Raw genomic sequence first — 13,676 nt, forward strand, 5'->3', positions numbered from 1 at the left:
CACTCTGTCTATGCCCCTGATAATCTTGTAGACTTCCACCAGGCAGTGAAAAGGACTAATTTAACCCCGAGTGGTAAAACACTGAGGCCAGAATTTTCAGGATGGAGTGCACTCGATGGATATCATCGGGAGAGACAGCGGGGAACACAACCCCCGCCGTCCGACAAGCCCACCTCCATTTCACACTCAATGGAGCGTCGATTGGCAGAAGGTGGGAGTTCTTGGATGGAAGCCCCTCCTTGGAGATCTGTCGGCCAGTCAGATTCAGGCCTTCCAGGCACAGCGCTACAGTGGCCGGTAGAGGTACTGCAATGCGGGGCCTGAGTCTAAGTGCTGGGATCGCAGTTCATCGAATCATAGAATCGCTACAGAGCGGAAGGAGGACATTCGGCCCATTGAGTCTGTGCCAACTCTCTGATAGAGCATCTTACCTAGACCCTATCCCTGTAACACCTCTTTTTTACCCTGTTAATGCCCCTAATTTACACATCTTTGGATACTAAGGGGCAATTTAGCATGGCCAATCAACCTAACCTGCACATCTTTGGACATTAAGGGGCAATTTAGCATGGCCAATCCACCTAACCTGCACATCTTTGGACACTAAGGGGCAATTTAGCGTGGCCAATCCACCTAACCCACACATCTTTGGACACTAAGGGGCAATTTAGCGTGGCCAATCCACCTAACCTTCAGTGTCCAAAGATGTGCAGGTTAGGTGGATTGACCATGGTGAATGTGTGGGGTTACGGGGATAGGGCAGGGGAAAGTGCCTGGGTAAGATACTCTGTCGGAGAGTTGGCGCAGGCTCGATGGGCCAAATGGCCTCTTCTACACTGTAGGAATTCTATGATTCTCTGCTGTGGATACTTCGAACTATTTCATCTTTCGACTGGGCGCTCTACAGCCTCCCAGACTCAACACTGAATTCAACAAATTCCGATCCAGTTTTAGTTACTCGGAACAGCTGTTCCTTACCGGCCTTAATGAAATCTGTGTTAATCTTGTAGACCTCGATCAAATCTCCCCACGATCCGCTTTGCTGCCAGGGGAGGCGCTGGCATAGTGGGATTGTCACTGGGTTAGAAATCCAGGGACCCATCATTCTCTGGGGAAGATGGGTTCAAATCCCACCAACAGCAGATGATGAAATTTGAATTCCCTAAAAAGAGAACCGAGAATTGAAAACCTAATCGCGACCAGGAACCCATCTGGTTCACTATTTGACTTGATTTATTATTGTCACTTGTATTGGGATGCAGTGAAAAGTATTGTTTCTTGCACGCTATACAGACAAAGCATACCGTTCATAGAGAAGGAAATGAGAGAGTGCAGAATCTAGTGTCACTGTCATAGCTAGGGTGTAGAGAAAGATCAACTTAATGCGAGGTAGGTCCATTCAAAAGTCTGACGGCAGCAGGGAAGAAGCTGTTCTTGAGTCGGTTGGTACGTGACCTCAGACTTTTGTATCTTTTTCCCGACGGAAGAAGGTGGAAGAGAGAATGTCTGGGATGCGTGGGGTCCTTGATTATGCTGGTTGCTTTTCCCGAGGCAGCGGGAAGTGTAGATGGAGTCAATGGATGGGAGGCTGGTTTACGTGATGGATTGGGATACGTTCACGTAGCCATACCTTATTGTAAGGGTCCTTTAAGATCATCTATATTCTTGCTTGGTCGGCATGTGAGTCTTAAATGACCATCTCACTCAGTTCAAATGCAAATTATGGGCATCCGCATTCTGTAAATAATTTGAACTTTGTTTTAAAAAGAAAGGAGAACTTCTCCAGCCCAATGTTCTAGCACGTCTGGTAAATCCGCTCTGCACTTTGAATTAAATTCAGCCCAGGCATCTTTAACACATCCGTGGTTCTCTTTTCTGTTTGCACAGTTCCCTCTTCAGCCGCTGACGCTATGGCAATCTGTATTTAGCTCAATTCAGAGGTTTATGGTAATCGTTGAGAAATAGGCCTGAACTTTAACAGCCTCGAGAGGAAGTGGATATGAACAGAGTGTTTGAGGACCAGTGCAAGTCAAACCTTGCAACACATGAAGGGGACATTCTCTCTCTCTCTATCTCTCAGGGACGGTGTCACACTGGGAGTTCTTGTCCAGTCACCATTGCTGTCCGATTATCGCACATTGGCACGGAACTGCAAACTGAACAACTTTGCAAAGAATGGAGGGTGGCCAAGAGAGTAAGTAAAGTTTTTATTGTCGCTGACCTGCTGCTTCTGTTGTTGGTCGGGCCAGGTGAGGTGTTCTGCCCCCTCGGGCTGTGACCGAGACAGAAAGACCCCAAGCCCAAAGTGAGGCCACACCTGGAGTGCTATGTACAGTTTTGGTCTCCTTACTTGAGAAAGGATATACTGGCACTGGAGGGGGTGCAGAGGAGATTCACTAGATCGATTCCAGAGTTGAGAGCGTTGGCTTATGAGGAGACTGGGGCTACACTCATTGAAATTCAGACGAATGAGGGGAGATCTTAAAAAGATTATGAAGGGAATAGATAAGATAGAAGCAGGGAGGTTGTTTCCACTGACAGGTGGAACTAGAACTAGGGGGCATAGCCTCAAAATAAGGAGAAGCAGATTTAGGACTGAGTTGAGAAGGAATTCTTCACACAAAGGGTTGTGAATGTGTGGAATTCCCTGCCCAGTGAAGCAGTTGAGGCTACCTCATTGAATGTTTTTAAGGCAAGGATAGATAAATTTTTGAACAGTGAAGGAATTGAGGGTTATGGTGAGCGGGCGGGTAAGTGGAACTGAGTCCACGAAAAGATCAGCCATGATCCTATTGAATAGCGGAGCAGGCTCGAGGGGCCAGGTGGCCTACTCCTGCTCCTAGTTCTTAGGTTCTTATGTTCAACACCCAGGGTTTACACCCCCCCTCAAATAGCAGGCACAGCTGACCTCAGCAGGGGGGGTTTGGTTGCGGGGAATGTCAGGTGGGAAATAGGCACACCGGAATTCTACCGCCCCGCTCGCCACGGGAATCGGAGTGGGTGAGGAGCGGACAATGGGAAGGCCCGTTGACCTCAGGCAGGATTTTCCAGTCTCAGGTCGAGCTGGACTGTAAAATCCTGCCTGGTGAGTCCCAGGAGCGATGCACCATGTAGTTGCACTGCCGTCTGAGACTGCAGCTAAAGAATCATGGAATAGAATCCCTGCAGTACAGAATGAGGCCATTCAGCCCATCAAACCTGTACCAACCACAATCCCACCCAGGCCTTATCTCCGTAACCCCACATATTTATCCTGCTCATCCCCCTGACACTAAGGGACAATTTAGCACGGCCAATCCACCTAACCCGCACATCTTTGGACTGTGGGAGGAAACCGGAGCACCCGGAGGATACCCACGCAGACACGGGGAGAACGTGCAGACTCCACACAGACAGTGACCCGGGGCTGGGATTCGAACCCGGGTCCCTGGCGCTGTGAGGCAGCAGCGCTAACAAATGTGCGTGGAAAGAGTTGGGGGTCCAATGTACATCAGGGGAGCAGGCAGAGCCCAGGGGGCCAGCTGTGTGCCCGGTTTTGAATGCGGAGGGTACTGCCCCTGAGGTGTAGGTTTGATTTGATTTTGATTTGATTTGATTTATTATTGTCACATGTATTAACATACAGTGAAAAGTATTGTTTCTTGTGCACGATACAGACAAAGCATACCATTCATAGAGAAGGAAATCATAGAAATCATAGAAACCCTACAGTGCAGAAGGAGGCCATTCGGCCCATCGGGTCTGCACCGACCACAATCCCACCCAGGCCCTACCCCCACATATTTTACCCGCTAATCCCTCTAACCTACGCATCCCAGGACTCTAAGGGGCAATTTTTAACCTGGCCAATCAACCTAACCCGCACATCTTTGGACTGTGGGAGGAAACCGGAGCACCCGGAGAAAACCCACGCAGACACGAGGAGAATGTGCAAACTCCACACAGACAGTGACCCGAGCCGGGAATCGAACCTGGGGCCCTGGAGCTGTGAAGCAGCAGTGCTAACCACTGTGCTACCGTGCCGCCCTGAGTGAGTCAGATATGAGGGAGTGTAGAATGTAGTGTTACAGTCATAGCTAGGGGTGCAGAGAAAGATCAACTTAATGTGAGGTAGGTCCATTCAAAAGTCTGACAGCAGCAGGGAAGAAGCTGTTCTTGAGTCGGTTGGTACGTGACCTCAGACTTTTGTATCTTTTTCCCGAAGGAAGAAGTTGGAAGAGAGAATGTTCGCGGTGCGTGGGGTCCTTAATTATGTTGGCTGCTTTGCCGAGGGAAGTGTAGACAGAGTCAATGGATGGGAGGCTGGTTTGCGTGATGGATTGGGCTACATTAACGACCCTTTGTAGTTCCTTGCGGTCTTGGGCAGAGCCGGAGCCATACCAAGCCGTGATATATTTGGAAAGGATGCTTTCTATGGTGCATCTGTAAAGGTTGGTGAGAGTCATAGCGGAAATGCCAAATTTCCTTAGTCTTCTGAGAAAGTAGAGGCGTTGGTGGGGCTTTTTTAACTATAGTGTCAGCATGTGGGGGATCAGGACAGGTTGTTGGTGATCTGGACACCTAAAAACTTGAAACTCTCGATCCTTTCTACTTCGTCTCCGTTGATGTAGGCAGGGGCATGTTCTCCTTTACGCTTCCTGAAGTCGATGACAATCTCCTTCGTTTTGTTGACATTGGAGGGAGAGATTATTGTTGCCGCACCAGTTCACCAGATTCTCTATCTCATTCCTGTACTTTGTCTCATTACTGTTTGAGATCCAATCCACTACAGTGGTGTCGTCAGCAAACTTGAAAATCGAATTGGAGGGGAATTTGGCCACACAGTCATAGGTGTATAAGGAGTATAGTGGGGGGCTGAGAACACAGCCTTGTGGGGCACCGGTGTTGAGGATGATCGGGGAGGAGGTGTTGTTGCCTATCCTTACTGATTGTGGTCTGTGGGTTAGGAAGTTCAGGATCCAGTCGCAGAGGGAGGAGCCGAGGCCCAGGCCACAGAGTTTGGAGATGAGTTTTGTGGGAATAATAGTATTGAAGGCTGAGCTGTAATCAATAAATAGGAATCTGGTGTAGGCTTCCTTGTTATCTAGGCATTCCAGGGTTGAGTGCAGGGCCAGGGAAATGGCGTCTGCTGTGGACCTGTTGCGGCGGTAGGCAAACTGTAGTGGGTCCAGGCAGTCCGGGAGGCTGGAATTGATTCGTGCCATGACTAGCCTTTCGAAGCACTTCATAATGATGGATGTCAGAACCACCAGCCGATAGTCATTAAGGCACGCTGCTTGGTTTTTTTTAGGTACTGGAAAGATGGTCGTCTTCTTGAAGCAGATAGGGACCTCAGATTGTTGTAAAGAGAGGTTAAAGATATCTGTGAATTCCCCCGCCAGCTGATCCGGCTGTAGGTACACCCACAGTGCTGTTAGGGGGGGATTTTGACCCAGCGACAGCGAAGGAATGGTGATATATTTCCAAGTCGGGATGGTGAGTGGCTTGGAGGGAATTTGCAGGTGGTGGTGCTCCCATGTATCTGCTGCCCTTGTCCTTCTAGATGGAAGTGGTCATGGGTTTGGAAGGTGCTGTCTAAGGATCTTTGGTGAATTGCTGCAGTGCATCTTGTAGATGGTACACACTGCTGCTACTGAGCGTCGGTGGTGGAGGGAGTGGATGTTTGTAGATGTGGTGCCAATCAAGCGGGGCTGCTTTGTCCTGGATGGTGTCGAGCTTCTTGAGTGTCGTTGGAGCTGCGCCCATCCAGACAAGTGGGGAGTATTCCATCACACTCCTGACTTGTGCCTTGTAGATGGCGGACAGGCTTAGGGGAGTCAGGAGGTGAGTTACTCCTCGCAGGGTTTATAGTTGTTTGGTTGGATGCAAAACGCTCAGAATATCAGCAGACACAATAAAGATTTCTTGCATTGATACGGAACACATCAGAGCACCCAGAAACTGCTTGTAGCTAGCTTTGATATCACTTGAGGAAAGGCAGCAGCTATTTTGAATGCAGCACTGTCCTCCAAACAAGATTCAGATCAATTGGGATTTAATCAGCTTTGGGCAGATCTGATTGATACATTACAGTGGACACATGGGGATGGTAGGTTATCAGTTCAGATAGGACCTTAACTTAACATCAATCTGCACCTCTGACAGTGCGGCGCTCCCCCGGTGTGGCACTTCCTCAGTGAGGCAGTCCCCCAGTGCAGCCCTCCCTCAGCGCGGCGCTCCCTCAGTGGGGTACCCTCTCAGTGCAGTGCTCCCTCAATGCAGCGCTCCCTCAGTATGGCGTTACCTCAGTATAGCGTTATCTCAGTGCGGCACTCACTCAGTGCGGTGCTCCCTCAATGCAGCGCTCCCTCAGTGCGGCGCTCCCTCAGTATGACGTTACCTCAGTGCGGCACTCCCTCAGTGCGGCGCTCCCTCAGTATGACGTTACCTCAGTGCGGCACTCCCTCAGTGCGGCGCTCCCTCAGTATGACGTTACCTCAGTGCGGCACTCCCTCAGTGCGGCACTCACTCAGTGCGGTGCTCCCTCAATGCAGCGCTCCCTCAGTGCGGCGCTCCCTCAGTATGACGTTACCTCAGTGCGGCACTCACTCAGTGCAGCGCTCCCTTAGTGCAGCACTCCCTCTGTGCGGCAGTTGAGAGTCAACCACACTGGCTCTGGAGTCACATGTAGGCCAGACCAGGGTAAGGACGGCAGATTTCCTTCCCTAGAGGGACATTAGTGAACCAGATGGGTTTTTCTGACAATCGGCAATAGTTTCATGGTCATCAGTAGATTATTAATTCCAAATTTTTTTTATTGAATTCAAATTCCACCATCTGCCGTGGTGGGATTCGAACCCGTGTCCCCAGAACATTAGCTGAGTTTCTGGATTAATAGTTTAGCGATGATACCACTAGGTCATCGCCTCCCCGTGGGTTTATCGATGACCGTCAGCTCCTTATCTCGCTTCCGGGTGTCCTTACTGCGGAGGTTTGGGATGCCCAAGAGGTCATGACCCAGTGGCCAACTCCTTCATCCAGCCAATGGATGTGTCTGAGCCAGAGCAGATGTCGTTGTCTTGGTGACGTACGATAAAATTAGCCCGTGTCAATCCAAAACACTTCAATCTCACCTCGAGTGCAAAAGTATTTTGTAACGGGTCTATTCACGATGCTCTGTCGTTTCTCGGAGAGTTGCTGTTACTCTAGCATCAAAATAAAAATAGACGGTACAAAATAAACTTACCCCAAGTCACCTCATGCAGGAAGCTAACACATTCTGAATAGTTGGCTTGAGGGAGTTTTTTAGTTTAGTTTATTTATTAGTGTCACAAGTAGGCTTACATTAACACTGCAGTGAAGTTACTGTAAAAATCCCCTAGTCGCCACAATCCGGCGCCTGTTCGGGTACACTGAGGGAGAATTTAGCATGGCTAATGCACCTATAACCAACATGTCTTTCGGACTGTGGGAGGAAACCGGAGCACCCGGAGGAAACCCACGCAGACATGGGGAGAACGTGTAGACTCCGCACAGACAGTGACCCAAGTCAGGAATCGAACCTGGGTCCCTGGTGCTGTGAGGCCGCAGTGCTAACCACTGTGCCACCGTGCCGTTTAAAAGGGGGGGGCAAGGGGACTCTCACACAAATTAAGCTGTGGACAGTTTGTGGATAGACAGGGACCAGAGGAGTGGGGAGATTGGAAGAGCGAGAATTACATTTAGTAGCAGGTTGATCTCAGGCTCTTGGAGACGGAGGCAGAGGTAGGCCAATTGGCTCACCAATTCAAGACTTCCTATTGGTCACCCAATTCTTAAATCATTTTAGTTTTTGCTTCCTGAGGTCGCGTACCAACCGACTCGAGAACAGCTTCTTCCCTGCTGCTGTCAGACTTTTGAGTGGACTTTGGTGCATTGGCCATGCTAAATTCTCCCTCAGTCTACCCGAACAGGAGTGTGGCGACTAGGGGATTTTCACAGTAACTTCATTGCAGTGTTAACGTAAGCCGACTTGGGCAATAATTGGCCGGGTTGGATTTGTTTTGCTTTTTGTGTACAGGGTTTAGCTGGGCGAGTTTCCTCATTGCTGGTTAGGTGCCAGTGTTGTGTCTGTCCTGGAACAGCTTGGCTTGGGGCACGGCTAGTTCTGGAGCACAAATCTTCCATTGCTGGAATATTGTCAGGGCCCATATCCTTTTCTTGCCTTTAATCACTCACCCCATCTCCTGCTGTCATTAAGTAGCAATGACAGCCCATTCTCCATTTAGATTCCAGTGTTCAGGGAATTCTCCTTTCTAGTCACCTCCTTTCAAATCTGAGATACCTTATTGTCCGCATTTCAGGCCCTGAGCTTAGCCCTCCGATGTCAGTCATGTGACCCTAAAGTCTCTTGTTTGGCTCTCTTTCATAGCATCCCTACAGTGCAGAAGGAGGCCATTCGGCCCATCGAGTCTGCACCGACCACAATCCCAACCAGGCCCTATCTCCATAACCCCATGCATTTACCCTAGCTAGCCCCCTGACACTAAGGGGCAATTTAGCATGGCCAATCCACCTAACCCGCACATCTTTGGACTGTGGGAGGAAACCGGAGCACCCGGAGGAAACCCACGCAGACACGGGGAGAATGTGCAAACTCCACACAGACAGTGATCTGAGGCCCGGAATTGAACCCGGGGCCCTGGCGCTGTGAGGCAGCAGTGCTAACCCACTGTGCTACCGTGCTGCCCCCAAAAGAGCTTTCTCACCCTTCAAGTCGCATCACCAAAGTTCTTGGGACATGGGCGTCGCTGGCTGGGCCAGCATTTGTTGCCCATCCCTAATTGCCCTTGAGCTGAGTAGCTTGCAAGGTCAGAGGGCAGTTAAGAGTCAACCACATTGCTGTAGCTCTGGAGTCACATAGAGTCATAGAGGTTTACAGCATGGAAACAGGCCCTTCGGCCCAACTTGTCCATGCCGCCCTTTTTTTAAAAACCCCGAAGCTAATTCCAATTGCCCGCATTTGGCCCATATCCCTCTATACCCATCTTACCCATGTAACTATCTACATGCTTTTTAAAAGACAAAATTGTACAAAATTGTACCTGCCCCCTACTACTACCTCTGGCAGCTCGTTCCATGCTAAATTGCCCCTCAGTGTCTAAAGATGTGTAGGTTCGGTGGATTGGCCGTGCTAAATTGCCCCTTAGTGTCCAAAGATGTGTGGGTTAGGTGGATTGGCCATGCTAAATTGCCCCTTAGTGTCCAAAGATGTGTAGGTTAGGTGGATTGGCCAAGCTAAATTGCCCCTTAGTGTCCAAAGATGTGTAGGTTAGGTGGATTGGCCATGCTAAATTGCCCCTTTGTGTCCAAAGATGTGTAGGTTCGGCGGATGGGCCATGCTAAATTGCCCCTTAGTGTCAGGGGGATTAGCATATGTGGGGTTACAGGAATAGGACCTGGGTGGGATTGTAGTCGGTGCAGATTCGATGGGCCGAATGGCCTCCTTCTGCACTGGAGGGATTCGATGATAATTTATGACCGCTTCCATCTAGAAGGACAAGGGCAGCAGATACATGGGAACACCACCACCTGCAAGTTCCCCTCCAAACCCTCACCAACCTGACTTGGAAATATATCGCCGTTCCTTCACAGTCGCTGGGTCAAAATCCTAGGAACTCCCTCCCTAACAGCACTGTGGGTGTACCTACACCTCAGGGACTGCAGCGATTCAAGAAGGCAGCTCACCACCACCTTCTCAAGGGGCAGTTAGGGATGGGCAATAAATGCTGGCCCAGCCAGCGACGCCCATGTCCCACAAATGAATATAATCTTATAAAAGGGATGTGGAGTCACAGGAGAGGGTGCAGAAAAGGATGGTATCTGAAGTGTACCCGGTTTCTGCCGGATCTGCTCACAGTCTCCGCTCCATCGCTGTAGCCAGGGTTTTGCAGTGGCCATGAGAGAGGGGGAACTCCCAAACCTCTTCCAAGTGCCCCTTTCCCTGCCGGAGTCAGGGAGGGGGCACTTTGGGCATTCAAATGGAGGGAGGGCGTCAGGCAGATACGCCTGGGACCTCCACTCGGGAATTTTGAGGCTATCTGCCATTTCGATTCCCCATTGTCTGAAAGCCCATCAGCCTCTGGGACTACAGAGGGGGCACCCTCCCCGGTTCAAGAGACCCAAACTAAGCCGGGACCCTCCAGGCCTCAAAGTTCCAGACGACTCCCGTCAAAGACATCAAAGACAACTGAGATGATTGGGGCGGCACGGTGGCACAGTGGCTGGCACTGCTACCTCACAGCGCCAGGGACCCGGGTTCAATTCCTGGCTTGGGTCACTGTCTGTGTGGAGTCTGCACATTCTCCCCGTGTCTGCGTGGGTTTCCTCCGGGTGCTCCAGCTTCCTCCCACAGTCCAAAGATGTGCGAGCTAGGTTGATTGGCCATGCTAAATTGTCCCTTAGTGTCAGGAGGTTAGTAGGGTAAATAAGTAGGGTTACGAGAATAGGGCCTGGTTGGGATTGTGGTCGGTGCAGACTCGATGGGTTGAATGGCCTCCTTCTGCACTGTAGGGATTCTATGACTGGCCTCAACCACAACAACCATCTTCCTTTGTGCCAGGAATGACTCCAACCAGTGGAGAGTTTTCCCCCTGATTCTCAGTGACTCCAGTTTTGCTCGGGCTCCTGGATGCCACACTCGGTCAAATGCTGCCTTGGTGTCAGGGGGCAGTCACTCTCACCTCACCTCTGGAGTTCAGCTCTTTGTTTGAACCAAGGCTGTATTGAGGTCACGAGTTTAGGGACACTGGCAGAACCCAAACTGGGTGTCCGTGAGCAGGTTATGACTGAATAAACCAAAAGAGAAGATGCTGGAAAATCTCAGCGGGTCTGGCAGCATCTGTAAGGAGAGAAAAGAGCTGACGTTTCGAGTCCAGATGACCCTTTGTCAAAGCTAAAAGGAGTAGCAAGTGTGAGATATTTATACTGCAGGGGGAGGGAATGAAAGATGATTCGTTGCCACAGAAACCAGGGGAAAGGCTAAGAGGTTTCAGCTTCTCTGCCGTTTGGCCATTCACACCCTTTATTCTGTCTATGGACAGCCATTAGCAGCCTTTTCCTCTGGTTTTTAGTTGCTTCTCCCCTGGTGTTTAGGTGCTCCCAACATCCCTGCTGCAGATGTTGGGAGCACCTAAACACAGTGGCGGGGAACGTAACATTAAGAAGTACTGATCTTACTCTGGTTCCAGGGAAACGTTATTGTTGGCGCACACTTCCTAACGGAGGTTTGGTTGTACTTTAAGGACAGCTGATTGATGCGCGATTAAATCACTCGGGAGGCTAGATTGTACCCGGGAAATAAAGGCTTTTATTACTAACAAGAATGGAGCACACTATATACAATACAATCCCAGACTAAAGGGTCACCAGGCAGTGCAGTGACCTTTATACCTCCCCAGGTAGGCGGAGCCAACTGGAGTGTACCGCAGAACAATATCAACAGGTAGAACAGCCCAACCCTAACCCCAACAGTGACAACAGTAACATATCTACAAACACCCATAGTGCTGACCATCCATGGCTCAGCACTCATAGTGGTAACCAACTATGGTTCACCACACTGATGTCTTTTCGTTGTGTCTGTTTGCTTCAGTGTCTGTGCGCACTCTGTATATTCAAGGGGAAAATCCTGTCGGGCTCTATGTCCCTCTAGCAGGGAAACACCGGCCTTTGCCACACCCCTGGCGGGCAATGTGCCAGAAGCCTCCCTTGATTTGATTTGATTTATTATTGTCACATGTATTAACATACAGTGAGAAGTATTGTTTCTTGCACGCTATACAGACAAAACATACCATTCATAGAGAAGGAAAGGAGAGGGTGCAGAATGTAGTGTTACAGTCATAGCTAGGGTGTAGAGAAAGATCAACTTAATACAAAGTGGGTCCATTCTAAAGCCTGACGGCAGCAGGGAAGAAGCTGTTCTTGAGTCGGTTGGTACGTGACCTCAGACTTTTGTATCTTTTTCCCGACGGAAGAACTGCAACTCTGCCCACCTGAGGACCCTACTCCCAACCAGCCTCTCTGCAGCTGGACTTTGAGTCAATAGCAAGTCATGGAGCCCTGCAGTGCAGAAGAGGCCGTTTCCATCCATACACTTCCTGCTGCCTCGGCAAAGCAGCCAGCATAATCAAGGCCCACACACCCCGGACATTCTCTCTTCCACCTTCTTCCGTTGGGAAAAAGATGCAGAAGTCTGAGGTCACGTACCGACCGACTCAAGGACAGCTTCTTCCCTGCCGCCAGCAGACTTTTGAATGGACCTACCTCGCATTAAGTTGATCTTTCTCTACACCCGAGCTATGACTGTAACACTACATTCTGCACTCTCTCGTTTCTTTCTCTATGAATGGTATGCTCTGCATAGCGCGTAAGAAACAATACTTTTCACTGTATGTTAATACATGTAAGAGTTTTAACAACACCAGGTTAAAGTCCAACAGGTTTATTTGGTAGCAAATACCATAAGCTTTCGGAGTGCTGCTCCTTCGTCAGATGGAGTGGAAATGTGCTCTCAAACAGTGCAAACAGACAAAATCAAGTTACAGAATACTGATTAGAATGCGAATCCTACAGCCAGCCAGGTCTTAAAGGTTCAGACAATGTGGGTGGAGGGAACATTAAACACAGGTTAAAGAGATGTGTATTGTCTCCAGACAGAACAGCTAGTGAGATTCTACAAGCCCAGGAGGCAGGCTGTGGGGGTTACTGATAATGTGACATAAATCCAACATCCCGGTTTAGGCTGTCCTCATGTGTGCGGAACTTGGCTATCAGTTTCTGCTCAGCGACTCTGCGCTGTCGTGTGTCGTGAAGGCCGCCTTGGAGAACGCTTACCTGAAGATCCAAGGCTGAATGCCCGTGACTGCATGTGACAGTAATAAACCAAATCAAATCAAATCAAATTTGGCCCATCTTGTGTGCACCGACTCTCTGACAGAGCATCTCACCCAGACCCTCTGCCCTTCGCCCTATCCCTGTAACCCCATACATTTCCCTTGGCCAATCCAGCTAACCTGCACATCTTTGGACTACGGAGCATACCATTCATAGAGAAGGAAACAAGAGGGTGCAGAATGTAGTGTTACAGTCATAGCTAGGGTGTAGAGAAAGATCAACTTAGTGCAAGGTAGGTCCATTCAAAAGTCTGATGGTAGCAGGCCCACCCCAGCCCTATCCCTGTAACCCCAATTTTACCCGCTATTGCCCTAACCTACAAAGTTTTCGACACTAAGGGGCAATTTAGCATGGCCAATGCGCCCTAACCAGTACATCTTTCGGACTGTGGGAGGAAACTGGAGCACTCGGAGGAAACCCACGCAGATTTGGGGAGAATGTGCAGACTCCGCACAGACAGTGACCCGAGGCCGGAATTGAACACAGGTCCCTGGCACCGTGTGGCAGCAGTGCTAACCACTGTGCCACCGTGCCACCCAAATAGGAGCCAGGGGGTCTTTTACAGCGTGAAGGGGGGGCTTCGACTTAACGTCGCATCCGAAGGACAGTGCCTCTGGCAGCGCAGCACTCCCTCAATACCGCGCTACAACGTTCACACTGCGGTCAGTGGGTGACAAGTGGCCCACCGGGTCCCAGCTCACAATGTCCAGGCAACGGTGGCACAGTGGGTTAGCGCTGCTGCCTCACAGCACCAGGGACCC

General features: G+C 50.0%; 1 protein-coding gene across 1 annotated transcript in view; it reads left to right on the forward strand.

Annotated features, from left to right (window-relative positions):
- Window positions 1-2,060: 2,060 nt before the first annotated feature.
- Window positions 2,061-13,676, forward strand: part of LOC144509110 (cytohesin-2-like) — a 57,021-nt gene continuing 45,405 nt past the window's right edge. The window contains exon 1 of the mRNA XM_078237477.1: window positions 2,061-2,194. Coding sequence (XP_078093603.1) covers window positions 2,176-2,194 — 19 coding nt within the window. The 5' untranslated portion in view covers window positions 2,061-2,175. The remainder of the gene's footprint in view (window positions 2,195-13,676) is intronic.

The sequence above is a fragment of the Mustelus asterias genome, chromosome 21 (assembly GCF_964213995.1).
Source record: "Mustelus asterias chromosome 21, sMusAst1.hap1.1, whole genome shotgun sequence".
Taxonomy (NCBI): domain Eukaryota; kingdom Metazoa; phylum Chordata; class Chondrichthyes; order Carcharhiniformes; family Triakidae; genus Mustelus; species Mustelus asterias.